Source organism: Leuciscus leuciscus, assembly GCF_965113295.1.
Source record: "Leuciscus leuciscus genome assembly, chromosome: 14".
In the NCBI taxonomy this organism is placed as follows: domain Eukaryota; kingdom Metazoa; phylum Chordata; class Actinopteri; order Cypriniformes; family Leuciscidae; genus Leuciscus; species Leuciscus leuciscus.
The window spans coordinates 26,064,493-26,083,751 of NC_138738.1; the positions used below are offsets into that span (position 1 = coordinate 26,064,493).

The 19,259-nt window shown below is 38.6% G+C and overlaps 1 protein-coding gene and 2 long non-coding RNA genes across 5 annotated transcripts in view; 1 reads left to right on the top strand and 2 right to left on the bottom strand.

Annotated features, from left to right (window-relative positions):
* The window catches only part of LOC309474494, a 255,496-nt gene that overhangs the window by 207,633 nt on the left and 28,604 nt on the right, over positions 1-19,259 (bottom strand). The gene's annotated exons all lie outside the window — the stretch shown is intronic.
* On the bottom strand, positions 7,613-12,554 carry LOC309473803. Of its 3 annotated transcripts, none has more exons than XR_014197099.1 (4): positions 11,694-12,554; positions 10,990-11,068; positions 9,160-10,510; positions 7,613-8,384 (listed from the first exon to the last, which is right to left on the bottom strand). It is a non-coding gene; the product is annotated as an uncharacterized lncRNA (long non-coding RNA). The 3 variants fall into 3 exon arrangements; XR_014197100.1 differs by lacking the exon at positions 7,613-8,384 and having other exon boundaries at positions 8,829-10,510; positions 11,694-11,905; positions 12,019-12,554; XR_014197101.1 differs by lacking the exon at positions 7,613-8,384 and having other exon boundaries at positions 8,829-10,510.
* Positions 14,186-18,471, top strand: LOC309514180 (putative inhibitor of apoptosis). The gene is made up of 2 exons (XM_082190344.1): positions 14,186-16,746; positions 17,388-18,471. The coding sequence occupies exon 1, from the start codon at positions 14,243-14,245 to the stop codon at positions 15,647-15,649; it is 1,407 nt and encodes a 468-aa protein (XP_082046470.1). The 5' UTR covers positions 14,186-14,242; the 3' UTR covers positions 15,650-16,746; positions 17,388-18,471.

Genomic DNA, 19,259 nt, shown 5'->3' on the forward strand with positions numbered 1-19,259 from the left:
GCACAATTGAGATTTGTAATGTTAGGGTTGAGTCACTAGCCACATCAGCATTACTCTGAGCAACTTGCTCAATCTGATTTATGAATAATGAAGGATCGTGGTTGTTATCAGGTGTTAATACTGCATTTACTGATCCCGGCAAACTTTCTCCTGCAAGAGCTATGTTTATGAACCCCGTCTCCCCCGCCAGCTGTTGTGAAAAGTCAACCACCTCGTTTAGCATATTATGGAGGCGTGAATTATATTCTACAAAATCGGTGGTCTGTATTTGTCTGAGATCTAACGATCTCTGTAGCTCTACCCCATTAAAACGCGGTCGTGGTGTTATCGTGAAACCCTGAACAACACCCCCATCACTCATCAGAGAATCTATCTCCGCACGACTTAACTCCGTACGCCGCGTTTGAGATGTCCCTAGTGTACCACCTGTCTGTGCGCTCTCATCTCCATCATCCCCGGTCGGCTCTATCCAGCCATGCTGGTCGATTATAATATTATCCAATCTTTCCGTATTAGACAAATCAGTACTATTTAGACCTCTTAACTGTTCACGTATTAAAAGATTGAGTCTCTCGTTATTCTCAGACCTAGGCCTTGATCTTGAGCGAGTTATTTCATCACACTCTGAGTCGGTTCTCTGTCTTTTAGGAAACATTTTGATATGTTTTTTTTTATTTTTTAAATTGTGTGAAACAGAAGGATGCCATCAAATATACACCACAATGTTGTTAATAGGTATACATCATAAAATGTAGCCTATTAGTAAAACATAATCACACATACGCACACCCCTAGATAAAAACAATAACAGAGAAATTGATTTTTAAAAACTAAAAACACAAATACAAAATCTCACACACTTAGATAAAAACAATATGATTTTAAAACAATAACAGTGAAATGTTTTTTTAAAAAACTAGTCAATCATCATTTTATGTATCCCTCGATTGTCTCTGAATAATATTTAATCTTTCAGAGATTAGGGACAATACGGTAATAAGCAACGAATGGTCGTTCCTCACCTCCGAAAGGTTTTGCTGAAGTGATAAGACCGTGTTGCGCAACTGTCTGTTTTCTTCCAACACACGCTCTTGGCAAACACGAAAAAATTCCACCGCACTTCTTAAATCGGCGGTGTGTTGATTATCGGCGGTGTGTGTTTATCAATGACTCTATGTAGAAGGTCCGTAATACCGCTCTGCGCTCCTGAAACTATATCCGCTGTCTGATGGTAAGTGAGAGGTAGTGTGGCGATTTCAATAACGCGTTGGAAGCTTCTGTTTGCACTCCGTAAAGTGGCATAACTCAATCCACGGAGATCTTCTGCGTTGTACAGAGGACTAAAGCTCCGGTCGTCTTCATCACTGCTTTCTGATAAGTCCTGTTCAGAATTGATGGCATTCAGTACCGATTGTTGAGAAGCCAAAAACACCTCTGCCCCTCTTTCTGGAGAAGAGGGGATTTCTTCTAAAGCAAAAAAAACATAAAAAATAAAAAAACATAAAAAATATATTATATGAATTATTTAATAAAGATAAAATATAGTCTAATGAAACAAGAAATCTTACCGTATTCATTCGTAATCGGACTCTCGGGAGAATATTTCTCGAATCGTTTCTTTCCTCCAGTTGTGGATGTAACAGATTCACTGTTTTCTTCTAAAAACAATATTCAGTTAATTTAAAAAATTCAACGCATAAAAAAATAAATAAAAGATTAGACCAAATAGTTTTCTTTTCCCTTACCTCTCTCCGGATAGATTAATTCTTCTCCATAAATTTCCCGAAGACGTTTCACCCCTTTGCGCGAAGTGTCAATGATGTTAATCGATCCGGTGTTTGCCTCATCCAAAGACGGGGTCGAACGGGAAGAATTCTCCTCTTCGACTGGACGTGAGGTTTGACGTTCGGTACTCTCTGTGTCCACACAGAGCAGGGGTCTAGGGGTTGTATTTGGCGTGACGTCTTCGTAAATTTGATTGGTTGGGTTTAAATCAATAACCAATGGGTATTTAGTTGGCTCGGGCGGTTGGGCGGAGCTATGAGGCGGTGCGTCCTCTGTGATTTCTGTTGAAAGTAGCTTTTTTCTTTAAAACAAATATCAAATAGTAAATATTAAAAAAGACATGACAAAAATATATCCCCCTACCTTGAAAAAAATCACCTGGCGAGACACCTTCGGGGAATGATGCGTCATCTGCAAATAAAAGCATTTATTGAGATATCTTTTCAATTTTGTAGGTTATGATTTATGATTAAAAAAACTCACATAGATCGTTAAGAATTTCCGCTAATTGAGGATCAAAAGAGGCTTCGTCTCCTTCTGGTCCATGATGATGATTTGTAGACATTGCGCTGACTCGATGTTGTGTCTCCTTCGGCGGTTTGGTACACGAATGAAATAGTTTTGACTCCTTTTAAAGATTACGATACGACGCGTTTTAAAAACACCTTTTTCCCCGCTTCATTTTCAAAGAAACCCTTCATCTCAACAGGTGGTATGGAATCTGATACCTGATTTGTATGACTAGAAAAAACATGTAGAATTTGACCCATCTCTTCAAATAAGCTCTGCAATAAAACTAATTCACACAATTCCGTCAAAAGAGAAAAATTAAAATATGCAGGATGCTACCATATGCCCCATAACACATTGGTAGACATTGCGACGCTGTGTGTGTGTGTGTGTGTGTGTGTGTGTGTGTGTGGTATGACACCTGAGAGAGCCTTAAAAAACTCTATGGGACTATAGCCTACTTTAAAATATAGAATAATTTTGTGACAATTAAATATTGGAAGCCGTGACTATTTACCACATTTCATATGGATGTTTAAAGTGGTTTACATAAAAACTGTATAAAAAAGGATAGATAAAACAAGTAGTATTTCACTTGAAGTTTCCGCTGCTTTTTAAACTCTAACTGTCAGACTTTGGGAGGGGGAATTCCCATGAGTGATGTCATTTGTATCATCCAATGACATCTGAGAGGTGTGTCTTAATTTTACACAACCTATGAGCTTTGAGAGGGGCGTGTTAGGGGGTGTGGTCTCTTTGGGCCGTTGCATCGGTTTTCTTTGGTCATTTAGCTTCGGCCACAGAGATGACCGGATGTGTTTTCTATTTGGGAGCTTGAAGGGGGGTGTGGAAATTTCCCACGGTGACATCTGTTGGGGCGGGGGTAGGGGCGGGGTTTGTGTGTGTCTCTCTGTAGGCCTCAGAGTGCTTCATTTCTGACTGACCTCCGGACTGAGTAGACGCTCTCCACTTTGCTCCACTACAACGAAGCACTTATATATCTTTAAACTCCGAGTCTTTAACAGCTGGGTATGTAAAAACGTAACACTTTTTAAACTAGTTTGTGTTTTATGTAAAAGTTTTACAAATACTGTCTGAAAGTTAAAATGCTTACAAATCAATCTTTTCTGTAAATTAAAAAACTCTTAACTTGTTTTAATGTTTTAACATCTTTAAATAACACTAACTATTTTTTTAATAACTCTTTTAGAGAAAAATGCAATTTTAACTTATTTCATTAATGTTTTAAAAGTGATGAATGTACATCTGTCTTCTTTAATAAAAACACTGATCTCACACTCTGGTTATGTCTTTATTGTAAATTTTTTAAAAAGTTTTAATTTACACTGTTTAGAACTACTGAGCGTGCGAAATTTTCCCACGCTTCAGATGTTCAACCCCTAAGGAGGCGTGACACAAATCCGATTTTCCCACGGTGCACTGTACAGCCCATAAGTGGGAGGAGCTACCGTGGGAAATTCCCACGGTGTACTGTAGAGCCCATAAGTGGGAGGAGCTAGCGTGGGAAATTCCCACGGTCAAAAGGGGCGGGGCTTTGAGGGCCATAAAGCAATAAAACTGTCAGTTTTTTTTTATGGAAGGTGCCCTCTATTCTCTCTATTGCAGTGTTTAGCCAGAATAGAGCCCTCATTTTGAACTATTCCATTGATTTTGAGCTGTAAATGCTCCTGATATATTTTTTCCCTTCCCAATAGTTTATCCATGCTCCTCCACAAATTTTTACAATTACCTTTTGCCTCTTTGATTAAGTTTAGAAAAAAATGTGCTTTTGCTTTTCGAAGCAGCATGGTAACTTTATTTCTCAGAGATTTGTAAATGTAATAATCAGTGGTTAATTTAGTTTTAAGAGAAACCTTGAGAGCTTTATCCCTCTGTTTCATTGTATCAGTTGTATCATTTGTATTGAGTTTGCAATATCTTTTAGGTGTTTCCTCTTGCCTTTATCAAGCCAATTTATGTTGAGGTCGCCCATGAGCAATATTTCCTTTCGGTCATATGTTTTTAGAATTTTTGTTAAACCAGTATAGAAATCGCTTGTTGCATTTGGTGGTCTATATACACAAAGTACAATAAATGACATTTGGGGCGATAGTCTAATTGTAACACCAACACACTCTATAGTTTGATCTGGAATGTCTATTTGGTGACTGTCAATACTGTCTTTTACGTAGATCAAGACCCCACCCCCTTTTCCCTTTCCTCTGTCCCGTCTGTATACTTTGTATCCAGGAATCATAAATGCCGATACAGGAGTTGTAGCTGTAATCCAAGTCTCAGAAAGACACAGGTAATGTAGATTTGATCCCAACAGTAGATGTTCCAACTGTTCCGTTTTAGACATTACGCTACGTATGTTAATATGTCCTCCGAATATTCCTTTCGGCTTTGTCAATGGGTTCCATAGAACCGACGCATGGTTTACTGTCTGAAATAGTTTCATCTGGCTTTGTTTTGAAACAACTATAGTCTGCATAGCATTTAATTTACCACTTTCATTTGCTGGCTTAAGCGCGTGTAGTGCCTGGAGGTTACCTTGTTGCAATGTGTTGGTAAACATAGATGCGCGTGGATGCGCACTGTTAGCAATGGTACCCGATAGCATCTGCGCTGTGTTGAAAGCATGCGGGGTGTAGATCAGAGCGGTCTCCGCCACCTGCAGTGGTTGTTGTTGTAGATCCATCGGCCCTGGGTTCACTTGAATATCCCCGCATAAAAGTAGGATAATGCAGAGAAGAGTTGTACGGCCCCGGTAGACTGTTGTTTGAGCCATTCTCCGTGCTCTCGGTTTGTATTGCTCATTTGGAGCATTCGCACATCCATCATCAAGAACTTTGGAGAAGATGACATACTGGCTCCACGAGTCGAGGGGTGTAGCAGACCTAGGTGTGCCACTTACTTCTGAGATTGATCGTTCACTGGCAGCAGTCCAACTCCCATACATTTGCATAGTGATGATCGTCGTCAAGTAGAGCGATACAATAAGCACATTTAACGCCTTGGCTTTGATTGGCTTTGATGGCCAAGATATCCAGGTTTTAAAGGCAGATGTTAAATCGGGCGGTTTTCCAGAGGTCTTTAGAAAAGGAAGAGCATCAGCACCTGCCAAGCTGCTATCTCCTGCCGCCATGTTTTTCCAACATTCCGTAACCCTTCTCCTGTGTATGGGGAAGGAAGGGGACCATAGAGAGGAGGTTCGCATGTCGGGGAGGAAGCGCCTCGACTAAACATTTTTCAATGTTTTGCCTTATGGGCCCAGCAGACTGAGGAAGCAGCAGCGGCTAAGGCTTCAGCGAACTCGTCCATCAGAAATGGTGAGTCGTTTCTGGGGACTCGTCTGGCGAAGTTCTCCGGAACTCGGGGAGGTTGCAGGGGAGGAGGTGGTCGACGAATTCCACGACACCGCCCTCCGCCTGGCCATTCTTCTGATCCGGAGCCGCCGGACTGGTCTAGTACAAGATCCTCGCCGCTGGTTCCGTCCAGCACCAGATCCTCACCGCTGGTTCCGCCCAGCCCAAGGTCCTCACCGCTGGTCCTGTCCAGTTCAAAGTCCTCGCCGCTGGTCTCGTCTAGTACGGAGGCTGCACCTCGCCATCTAGGATGGAGGAGGAGGAGAAGGGCCTCTTATCTCCCCAACGCCCCGGTGGTCGTCCCTGTGCAGCATGCGGTCATTTCAGAGGCCGTCCCTGTGCAGCGTGCGGTCGTTTTGGAGGCCGTCCCTGTGCAGCATGCGGTCATTTCAGAGACCGTCCCTGTGCAGCGTGCGGTCATTTTGGAGGCCGTCCCTGTGCAGCATGCGGTCATTTCAGAGGCCGTCCCTGTGCAGCGTGCGGTCATTTTGGAGGCCGTCCCTGTGCAGCGTGCGGTCATTTTGGAGGCCGTCCCTGTGCAGCATGCGGTTGTTTCAGAAGCCGTCCCAGTGCAGTCCGCTGTTATCCCAGAGACCATCCCAGAACTACCCGTCATCTCTCCTGCCACGGTCAAGAAGGTAGTCTTCCTTTTCTACTCATTGACGGTGTTACATGCTTGGAGGAGGTTTAGGAGGTCTGCCGGTCCAGAGACTGTTCACGTAGCTTCGGCCAATCCAGAGACTGGGTCTGTTCCAGGGTCTGTTCCTGACCCGGAGCTGGTGTCTGTTCCTGAGCCTGAGCCGGTGGCGTCTGTTCCTGAGCCTGAGCCGGTGGCGTCTGTTCCTGAGCCTGAGCCGGTGGCGCCAGTTCCAGTGAGTAGTCCTTATACTGCACCTTGTGTCAAAATGATTAATGACTTTGACCTTTGACCTTTTGGCAGGTTGAACTTCCGGTGACCTTATGATTGATGGGTTGAACTTCCGGTATGAGGTCATGGGATTAACCTTTGCCCTTCCTACCTATCGATCATGGTTTTTGACAGTTAGTTTTGAACTATGACCTAGCTAGTACTAAATCATAGTTTTGACGGTTAGTTTTTGACCTATTTAAATAGAACAGATGTTTGAACTTTGTCCCAGTTATGTGTGTGCGTGTGTGGTTATATGGCTTGTGCCTGTGCCTGCAGTTATTTCATATATGTGACATTCAGTTATTTCACATTTATATATAAAACATTCTATAATTTATATTCAATCCTTTATATAATTGATATAATCTAAATTATATAATCTAAAAAACTAAAGTTGAAAACATACTGTTCTTTAAAAGTGTATAAATGAAATGGTTATAAAAAATATCTTGCTAAAACGTATATAAATGAAATGCTTATACAATATATCTTACTAAAATCTACTGAAACCAATTATTTTAGTTTTAGATAAACAAAAGAATAAAAAATCATCTTACATTATTTTAGAGAGTTGAATAAGCTCTTAACACATCATTGTCCATACGAATGGGTCACACAAATAATTTAACTAAAGTTGAATAAATATTCTGTTCTTTTTAAAAGTATATAATGAAATACTTATAAAATCTACCGAGCCAAGTATTTCAGTTTAAAGAATTCAAATAGTCATTCCTGAATGACCTCACACTGTCTCAAAACATGGGGAGCGCGCCTCTAATGTATGTGTGTCAAAAAGTAAAGGAGCCGCGTGTGTGTGTGTGTGTGTGTGTGTGTGTGTGTGTGTGTGTGTGTGTGTGTGTGTGTGTGTGTGTCTGTGTGCGCCCCCCTATTCCTGCGAGCTCTGACATATGAAACAGGACCACACTCCACATTCCTGAGCACGGTGAAAGTGAGAATAATGTTTTCTATTTCACACCATAATATAAAATAAATATCTTACTAAATATCTACTGAAACCAATTATTTTAGTTTTAGATAATCAAAAGATAAATAAAAATCATCTTACTTTATTTTAGAGAGTTGAATAAGCTCTTAACACATCAATGCCCATACCATTGATGTCCACAAAAAATGCAATGTATGAAACGGGTTCACGGAAATAAAAAATCATCTTACGTGTTTAGAAATCAGGGCCCTCTGGCCTCTCTTTACACCAGCGGGGCTCTAACTCACAGATCAGAATGCTTCTCAAAGTAAAAGCCAGAGCACATCGTATTCCAGAGAGCATCAAGGCACTGTGATTAAACAATGTCACAAAATTACAATCAGTTAAATGTTTAGAGAGTTAAACGAGTTTATGAATGGGTTCACAATATTGTTTTACACAACTTTTCATATAGTCACAAAAATTCATATAGTCATTTCTGAATGACCTCACACTGCCTCAAAACATAGGGAGCACGCATCTATGTATGTGTGTCAAAGCAGTAAAGGAGCCGCGCGCGTGTCTGTGTGTCTATGCGCGCGTCCTCTGCTTTCTGACATCCCCCTCCTTCTGCTCCTCCACATTCCATAGGTAACAGTGAAACTGTGAAGTGTATCTCACACCAACTAAAGTTGAAAAACATTCTGTTCTTTATAAGTATATAAATGAAATGGTTATAAAAATATCTACTGAAACCAATTGTTTTAGATAAACAAAAATAATAAAATCCATCTTCCAATAACACATTCTATTCTTTAAAAGTATATAAATAATATAATATAAAATCACAGAGTGGTTCTCTCTCTCTCTCATTTAAAAGCATAACCTTAAAAGTTTAAATCAAATATTTAAAGTTTCAATACATTCATATCTTCTATTTTTCTTTTAAAAGACTTATGTATGATATAAATGATTTTGTTATTAAACAATGTCTGTTCAAAAACTTTAGATTGTTGAAAAACTGTACTTAGTCGTCATAAATCTCATTTATATGAAAAGATTCAATCAACAATTTTTGTCCATGCGGGGGTTTCAATTTTTATGGCTTTCCATAGCTATAATGATGTTTGTACCGTAACTGCATATTCTATCATGTACACAGAAAACTACATTTTCAAAAAAATGAAATAAATAAGTAAATCATTTAATATCATTTTGCGCACACACACGGTTCCAAAAAATAAACTAATTTCTATTTTAAAATTAAATTATTATTAATATATATATACATATAACCAATAAATAATAACATACACTACTAAAATGTAAACAAAGTTTTAGCTAAATAAATAAGTATATAAATAAAAACACCTTACATTCCTGAGGTGAGAAAGGGGTTTCCTATTATCAGACTAACTGAAGTTGAAAAACATTCTATTCTTTAAAAGTATATAAATTAATTGTTTATAATATAAAATCACAGAGTGGTTCTCTCTAACATAATGATTTTTGAACTGCATATTCGATCATGTACACCCTAAACATGTACACACATGATACTTCGATCATGTACACCATCACAGAAAACTACATTTTTTTTTAAATGAAATAAATAAATAATTTAATAAAATGTAAACAAAGTTTTAGCTAAATAAAAACACCTTACATTTCCAGAGAGGCGAAGTAGTTCTTTATGCAATGATAAAAACAATCCAAAAAAGCAAATAGTTTAAGTTGTCCTATAACAGCCCCAGACCCTCCCGGTGATAAACTACAGTGTGAACTGAAGCTTCAGGATATAGGGCGACATACCAGATGAGTCTCGGGGGGACAATGTCGCAGTAAATCTAGTCTGCATTTCAGAGCATACTACATCCAGAGTTTATACTAAATTCATTTAAAAGCATAACCTTAAAAGTTTAAATCAAATCTTTAAAGTATTATTAAAACCATATCTTCTATTTATCTTCTTAGAAGACTTAGGTATTATTGTTACTAAACAGCATCTGTTCAAAAACTTTAGATTGTTGAAAAACTGTGCTTAGGCGTCTTAGATCTTTTGTCCATACACCATGTTTGTCACAATGTTTTTAAGAAATCCGAGGACTTCACATTGCTCTTATTTAGACAAAGTTGTATCATTTGGAAAATCACCACACAATTTGAGAGACGCAATGTGTGATAAGTAAAGTTGGTCTTGAGCGAATATTTAATCTTACTGGTAACTATGATCTATTACACGGATAAGATCATTTTTACTTGTATCTCCCGAACTACCCTTAATCAGTGCGGAAACACACAAGGTGAAACCCTTTACTGAGAATATACTATCGGTTATCTACTCAAAATATATGTAGAAGTTTCAAATGTTAGCATTTGTTGATGGTGGTCGCATGAACAGACTTTGGGGAGAGCTATAGCAGAAAGCATGCCCTTTGACCTCCTCAATTTTGGAGTCCTCCCAAAAGAATTTCTCCCATCTAGCGATTCTCCCATCTACTCGCTTTTTGCAACTTTGGTAAATGTGCCAAGAAGCTATGACAACAAGTCTTCCAATAGCACATCATCGAGTTTAACTATACATGTTCTACCGTTATGCTGCCTATATAATGATTTACACAACCAAGCAATGAAAAAAGCTTGTCATTTAGACCGTAACTTTGACTTACCTGTCGAGAAGAAAGCAGGCAACTTCCCTTTTAAAGTCTTTCTCCTTCATTAGCTCTTTCCACCTGGGAAAAGCTATCCCGATATTTATTTACATCCCGATCAATTAAATTTCTGCTTTTTGGCAACGAGGATTCCTTCTCCTGCATAACTTTGATCCTGCATAATAATTTACCGTGCAGTGCGGCCTTTCAAATGTGCCAGGGGCAGTATTTTCAAATTTTCATCCAGGCTGCCCGGGTTCGACTCCCGGTATGGGAAGACAATTTTTTTATATATTGCCAACAAAATTCAAGTTATTCAAGTTCATCAATAATCATTTATAGTCTTAGAGGCCTACACGAACTGCAGAAACAAGCAGAAGATATGTAAAAACTCATAAATGCTGTTTCAGTACTGAATAATTTTCACAAAATACAATTATATTGAATTCAGAAAATTTCACTATGGAATATTTACTTTATCATAATTTCAATTTAGTATGTCATCATCTCATAATTATGACGCATAGTCATAATTTTAATTTAAACTTTTTAAGTCATAATTTCGACTTGTCATAATTTACAATTTTTGTCAATTACGCCTTTTTAATGTAATACTTAAAACGGTTTTAAGTCATAATTTGGTTGTTGACTATAGTAGTGTTGCACCTGCATGCCCACTAACTCGCTTGTGAGAGTCAGAGTGTGTAAAGTAAACTCTCATTAGTGTTAGTAGAGTATTAGTGGACTGGTAGGGTTAGAATAAGTAATATTAGAATAAAATATCTGTTGGGGGGCATCACAATAAAGAGTTAATGTTTAATGAGTTAAATGACAACATACCATTTTTCAACCGAGCGAATCTGCACATGAGAGGCCTTCAGAAGTCATAACTTCAGGGGTAGGTCAGTTGGCGAAAACACTGCGTGTGTAAAAATCAAATACTGTATTACAGTTTTTAAAGTTAGAATAAAAAGTTAAGTGTCACAAAGTCTGGCACATTAACTTGTTCTTTTTGCTTATTTCTACAAATATCAACCTGATAAATATGGACTGAATACACGATTAAACAAGATCATTTTTAAGAAAAAAGAAAAAACAGTGATTTGACGGCTAAGTTTCAGGCATAGTGCAACCACGCAATGTTAGATTTCTCTAATCTCTAATTCATCTCACTCACAACGCACAACTTCGTAAATAAACATTTTCAAACTGTAATTATACCATATTTTATTCATATTATGTTGATTTAAAGCTTTTTGTTTGTTATTAACTAATACCTACTAACATCCGGCACAATCTGACCCCAACATCTGACCCCAAATAAACAGATAATGCAATGTTCACAATCTACAGTTAGATATTCTCCTACTTAGTATCTTTGGGTGTATCTGTGGCTGTATTTTGTCACACCATAGTGATGCAAAGTTCCACACCCTATGGACTAACTTAAAAATAAATAAATAAATACTTATACATAAATATATATAACATACACAAATCATTTCTTAACTAAGCAACTGTTTCTTAAATGATCAGACACTCACCGCACTGATGTTAACATCACCATATATTGTCTTTTCTACCATGATTGGAGCAACTATTGTCCCACCATTCTTCTGGTCAATTGTGAAGTTAAGCTGATTAGGGTTCTGAATTAATGGCCGTCCGAATGATGTAGAATTATTATGCCGTCGTTGCGGAAGGTTGTTAGGCTGATGATTTGTCATGTTTCCAGAATGTGTTTGAACGTCACCATCTGTTAAAAAAATTAACGATTAAATACACAACCAAAACCATGTAAACATTATAGTAAAGCTTATTGAGAAACATATTGACTACTAACAAAGTAAATTATAAATCTTTTCCTACGTTTGATATTCTTTTTTCTGATTTTTTGCACTATGGACTTGATCCTTTTTAATGCTGTTTTCTCTCCATATTTATTCTGTAGTTCCTCTACTGTGTCTTCCAACCTCCCTGTTGTTCTTCTCCAGCTATGTTAACCAAAGACAAACAGTTAGAAGAATAAAATGTATGTACAGCAAAAATAAAGTTAACATAAAATAAACACATTCATACACCAGTTCAAAGTCAATGAACCGGCTGATGCTGCAGGTGTTAGAGCACATGATGGACGGTGAACAGACGCACAGCAGGTTAAACCAGAGTTAAAACAATAGTCTATGTTAGGACAATAGTATCTGAAAATAGCTGATAACGGTCATAAAGTACGAGATAAGGTGCAAGTAGCTAAACTAAACATTTCATATTTGACAGAAATGTTTTGAGAAATGTTAAACAACGACAAAAATAATCAACTTTTTCTAATTTCACCATTTTGAACTTAAAATAGGTCTATATAATACATGTGATTTAATGTGAGAGGAGAAGAAACAAATAACAGCCACTTTATAGTTATTTTTATCAAAAAATATGTTGATAATGATTAGTTATGCCAAATGATAGTTTGGCATGTATGGGATTGTGTGTCCATATGCTAGTGAGAGAGACATACTTTTATTATAGAAATACCTTTTTTTATTCTATTCTTTAATCCACACATAAAATAGTTTTTATACCTGCTCAAGTACTTCTTGATGAGTTTCTTCAGCGAATCTTCTCAGTCAGATCGTCGCAAGATCTCAGGAATCCTCTCACACTGCTCGTGTTCAGGCGCTCCATCACTGCACTTGTGTGTATGACTCGAACGATTCAAACTTCCATAATGCGCGCCAAAACAACAGCGCGGAGATTTGAAGCTTTCCTGATGACAACCCCGTACATTCTACATAACAGGGTGGGCGGACCCCCGTCGTTGTCCTGATAAATATTTCAGAACATTGCACGCTCTAGCTCTACTAGCCTCGGACTGCTGCGCCACTGCATCATCTCATTGATCAAAGCCCGGTTCAACAGTTTGCCTGACGCAAACTTTTAACCCCAAAACACAAACCCTGGACGACTGTGCCGCAAGGACTCAGGAGATTCCAGGAACATTTCAGGAACGAAAAGTTGGAAAAAAATTCATTGCATCGCGAAAAAATGGCGATGCAAAACCTGATGGAGAACGACTCCCCGTTGAGTTCTGGCGATGCGGGGCACAAGTATCATCCGCCGTGTGAGTGCGCCACGGGCAAAGAGTGTCGTTTAAGAGAGGCGTTGGACTGTATGTTTAAAGATCATTTTAGAGGCCAAATGGTTGGCTTGATGCACAGGATCATCGATGCTGCGTGTGATATGAAAAACGATTGTGCGCAGGATACCAAACGTGTGACAAATCTCAAAAATGAAATGGATGATGTAAGAGGCTTGGTAAAGTCATGGCCTGATGTAACGCCCATGTTTTTTAACGGCAAAGAGCCGATCGGCGTACTCCTCAGAAAAGTTCTGGATGTGTTGCGTGAATGTAGTGACGAATTCCAAATCACAGAGATACTCGCTATTTGTACATTCGTAACGGATCTCTGTGTGTCACTGGTGTCAAAAAATGCAAAAACTGACGTTGGTGAATTAGTTGAAAGTCTGGTCAGCTACATCGTAGAGCAAGACATGATAGCCTGCGGATATTTTCTATTCTGGTTAGACCATCTCTAAATGTCGTTATTGTTTTACTTTGAAGTAGTGAAGAAAATGATGACCCGGCATTACGTACAATGTATCCTCGAAAGTATAATGTTGAAATAAAAATTTCTGGTTAAAAAATGTCTGAGCTCATAAAAATAGTATTATAATAATAATATTTAGAATAATTAAAAATAATACATGATTTAAAAGATTAAATATTTGTTTTCTGCATTTTAATTACCGTATTCCCGAGGCAGCAATACAGTTGTATCATATCAAATGATACAACTAATTTGCCCGCTGTGTACAGAACATAAGAAAGGACATGGTGTTGAACAAACTTCGATTTTGTTCTTGTTCTTTGTTCTCATTACATTTTTTAATAAGATTATGTGCTCTGTCATGGACGACTAGACACTAGTCCAGCAGAGAGAAGGGCTTGAGTGGACACGCCCTGTGGCCCCATTTTTTATGTCTTCATCCAGAGCATTCATCAAAAGTGCCTTTTCCCCGCTTCGCAAAGTAAGCCATGCTACAGCTTCCCGCCCCTGCAACACCCGTAACATCGACCACCACGGCATTCGTTTCAGGCCAAATGGAGGAGCGGGTGGGTTACTTAAACCTGGATATGTCTCACCAGGATATGTCTCACCAGCGACCTCCGGCTTGTCACAATCCTGGCATGCGTCGGGAACAGGAACGCCTTGACACCTTTCAGAATTGGCCTCTTGCACCAGTATCTCCAGCCGAGCTTGCCAAAAGTGGTTTCTACTACCTTGGTCAGGGCGACAGAGTGGCTTGCTTCAGTTGTGGAGGCCAGCTTAGCAACTGGGAACCGGGAGATCGGGCAGTATCAGAGCACCAGAGGCATTACCCCAACTGCCGCTTCGTTCGAGGTGACCGTGCAGATAATGTACCTTTATCTAGCCTTTCCAATGGATCGGCAATGAAACAGTGTGAGGAAAGGTCGCTCACATTTGTCAACTGGCCCTCAAGAATAACTGTTCGACCAGACCAATTGGCTAAGGCTGGTTTTTACTATGTTGGTCGTAATGATGACGTGAAGTGCTTTTGTTGCGATGGTGGACTCAGATGTTGGGAGTCTGGTGATGATCCATGGGTAGAACATGCCAAGTGGTTTCCAAGATGTGAATACCTGTTGCAAGAAAAGGGCCAAGAGTTTGTTCGTCAGATTCAAGCAAGATTTCCTTTTGTGTTTGAGCAGCTATTGACTAATGGAGACAGCGACTCGAGAGAATTTGTTGATCCACCTGTTGCACACCTGGGTCCTGGAGAAGATGCAGTGATGATGAACAATCCTGCGGTGAAGCAAACCATTCAGAGCAAAATTCTCGCAAGTGGAGAAAATTACAAAACCGTTCAAGTGTTGGTGTGTGATTTACTAAGTGCAGAAGATGAGAAGAGAGAGGAGGAGCGAGAAAGTAAGTTTCTTACTTTTCTTAAGAAACATCATCTTGCCGTGTCACAGCGCCTAAAAAGTGTGCAGAGCTTAATGGACCATCTTCTAGAGGAGAACGTCATCTCACAGAAAGAGTATGACATTATTCGTAACTGCGCTACAGTCAAGCAGCAGACAGGGCAGCTCATTGAGTTAGTCCTGTCGAAAGGAAATGCAGCGGCAGAGGTCTTCCGCAACTGGATCAAGAAGAATGATGTCTGCCTGCTGAGAGAACTGATGGCCCAGACAAATGAAGCTGCATCACCCAGTCAAGATCTTTCAGACTTGCCTATGGAGGAACAGTTAAGAAGACTTCAAGAGGAGCGCACATGCAAAGTTTGCATGGATAAGGAAGTGAACATTGTCTTCATGCCCTGTGGTCACCTAGTTGTGTGCAAAGAATGTGCGCCTTCTCTGCGCAAGTGTCCCATATGTAGAGGCTTGGTCAAAGGAGCTGTCCGTACTTTCCTATCATAAAGTTTTCCTATCATTTGGATTTAACTTGATGCATAAAAACAAAGGAGAAGTTTATTATTTTCACCCGATCCAGTGACAAACAGTTTTTGGATTTACAAACATTTAGAAAGTAGTTAGGATGTATTTCATTTTTAAGTTCATTTTACCGACTATTGTTAAAGTTCATAGACCTTTAGCGTATTGAGTTAAAACGTGATATCCATATCGCATCATTACCGAATTCAGGGGTGTTTAATAACTTCAATAGCACCAGCTGATTTAAGTTTTTCTTCAAACAAAAGTCATTTTCTACATGTGTTTTGTTGTATGCACAGATTTTGATGATCCTTGTCTTTGTTTCGGGGGATTTTTAAAACATAGAACCAGAGAACAGAGAACCTTGTGCGGCATTCTATATCGGCATAAAGGGTTAAAATATACATTTTAGCACTGGATCTAGCGATCCAATTCATGTGAAGACTGTCGTATATGAACAAAGAGATATATAACAAATATGATATCCGGGGGGAAGTGTAAAGAAAACGCCATACAAAACATTACAATCACACCCGACAATACGATAAGTGTTACGCTAGCGATGTTAAACAGTTTCAAAACAGGATGTTTCAGAAGAAATGCAAACAAAATCTTTTAAACAAAGTCTTGTTTCAGAGTCGCTATGCTCCGGTGAAAACTATGTGAACTTTGATGATGCCGAGAACAATAGCGCAGTTAAACATGCGGTTCAGTATAAACAAGAATCCAACTCCAATGCGACTGTGCTTGTTTCACATATAACTATTGATTGTTAGATATAATAGTTAGATGATTTATCTAACCATTGAAATTTACGATATGTTAAAACATTTCGGCATTATGCAGAATAAAAAGAAGATCATAAAAGGAAGAACAATTATTAAGACACAACTTCTGTTTTCTGGACCGGGCCTAAAAGACAGATGCCTAATAGTATTGGTGGGGCCAGAATAAAAAAAATTAATCAACCCTCCCTTCACGTAAAAATACCACGTATCAACCGTAATTCATTAGCTGAACTGTTTTTTATTGACACACACAAATTAATAACAAAATAAGTGTAATAGTTAGACGAGTTTGAAGTGTAAAGCCTGGAACACACCAAGCCGACGCCGACGAACAAGCGCTGATGAAAGCCAACTGTGTTGTCGCCTCGCGTCGGGGTTAAAAGCTGCACTTGAACACACCGAGAGAACTACTGCCGACTGTTAGCTAGAATGCGCGTTCTGCGCCTGCGTGTAAATGAGACAACTGTCTATTTCTGCAGATATATTCGTCTATATTCGTCATTCAAAAAGGGAAACCGACGGTGCCGGCTGCAGATACACAAACCGTAAACAAAGCAGTGCGTGCTTACCGTTTTGAATATCAATCCTGCTAAACACTTTCTTTATTCCACTCCTCTCGTGTTAATATTGAAATATGCGCCAAGGAACACTCAGGTAAGATGACATATCATTAGAACAGCCTTCTATCTGTACCGTTTTGACTTTACTCGCTGTTTTGCTATTATTCTCGTGCACTGCCTCGTTCACTAAGCTGAACAGCCAATCAGAGTTCCCTCTTTCACCGACGGCCCGACGCCGATTCAACATGTCGAATCGGCCGTTACAAAGCCGACAAGGACCAATTTCAGCCGACGGTGCGGAACACACTGAGAAGATTTAGTCGGCCGACGCACGGAAACTGCCCGACGGCCGACCGTCGGCTTGGTGTGTTCCAGGCTTAATACTCATCTTTGACGTCGATGTTTCGTAGACATAGCAGAAAGATTCACTCTCATACTAAACACTCTCGTGTAGAAGGACCTATAATGTATAGGATACATTCCTATATGAACATGTTTGACCACACTCTGAGACTATGTACTTTTTGCAAACTGTACAAAAACAAGATCCATTCAAAAGCTAAAACTGATCACTATAGTGGCTTTTCTGTATTTGTTTTAAATGGCTCATGATGATGAAGAATTAGAATTTACTTTTGTGCAATTTTATCAGCAGGTTTTACCAAAGTGTGAAACTTTTGTGTAACAGCCTCAAGCTTTGATGAATATGCCTCTCTCAGTGCAATAGTTTAAGTGTAAAACAGCATGCACTTTGTGTGATTCGTAGATAGTCTTTCTGTTTGACTAAATTGATACTTCATTTAGTGCAACTTTTCCCTCTATCGCTTAAATTATTAATGGCCATTTATTTCTATAAACGGCTCTCAAAGAAAAGTCTTCACCTAAAACACATACAACAGGAGAAACAGTGTCGTCTGCTATCTGAACAAGATGACTAAATCTAGCGGAGTAATAAAACCATCATTTGGAAACTTTTCTTAGCGATTTGGTCTTTTGAATCTTACATGGACATTCCTGTATAAAGATGATGTTTTAAAGTTAGTCCATAGGGTGTGGAACTTTGCATCACTATGGTGTGACAAAATACAGCCACAGATACACCCAAAGATACTAAGTAGGAGAATATCTAACTGTAGATTGTGAACATTGCATTATCTGTTTATTTGGGGTCAGATGTTGGGGTCAGATTGTGCCGGATGTTAGTAGGTATTAGTTAATAACAAACAAAAAGCTTTAAATCAACATAATATGAATAAAATATGGTATAATTACAGTTTGAAAATGTTTATTTACAAAGTTGTGCGTTGTGAGTGAGATGAATTAGAGATTAGAGAAATCTAACATTGCGTGGTTGCACTATGCCTGAAACTTAGCCGTCAAATCACTGTTTTTTCTTTTTTCTTAAAAATGATCTTGTTTAATCGTGTATTCAGTCCATATTTATCAGGTTGATATTTGTAGAAATAAGCAAAAAGAACAAGTTAATGTGCCAGACTTTGTGACACTTAACTTTTTATTCTAACTTTAAAAACTGTAATACAGTATTTGATTTTTACACACGCAGTGTTTTCGCCAACTGACCTACCCCTGAAGTTATGACTTCTGAAGGCCTCTCATGTGCAGATTCGCTCGGTTGAAAAATGGTATGTTGTCATTTAACTCATTAAACATTAACTCTTTATTGTGATGCCCCCCAACAGATATTTTATTCTAATATTACTTATTCTAACCCTACCAGTCCACTAATACTCTACTAACACTAATGAGAGTTTACTTTACACACTCTGACTCTCACAAGCGAGTTAGTGGGCATGCAGGTGCAACACTACTATAGTCAACAACCAAATTATGACTTAAAACCGTTTTAAGTATTACATTAAAAAGGCGTAATTGACAAAAATTGTAAATTATGACAAGTCGAAATTATGACTTAAAAAGTTTAAATTAAAATTATGACTATGCGTCATAATTATGAGATGATGACATACTAAATTGAAATTATGATAAAGTAAATATTCCATAGTGAAATTTTCTGAATTCAATATAATTGTATTTTGTGAAAATTATTCAGTACTGAAACAGCATTTATGAGTTTTTACATATCTTCTGCTTGTTTCTGCAGTTCGTGTAGGCCTCTAAGACTATAAATGATTATTGATGAACTTGAATAACTTGAATTTTGTTGGCAATATATAAAAAAATTGTCTTCCCATACCGGGAGTCGAACCCGGGCAGCCTGGATGAAAA

Excerpts from the sequence above, each read along its gene's own strand:
- LOC309514180 (XM_082190344.1), top strand. The coding sequence starts at position 14,243 with ATGCTACAGCTTCCCGCCCCTGCAACACCCGTAACATCGACCACCACG.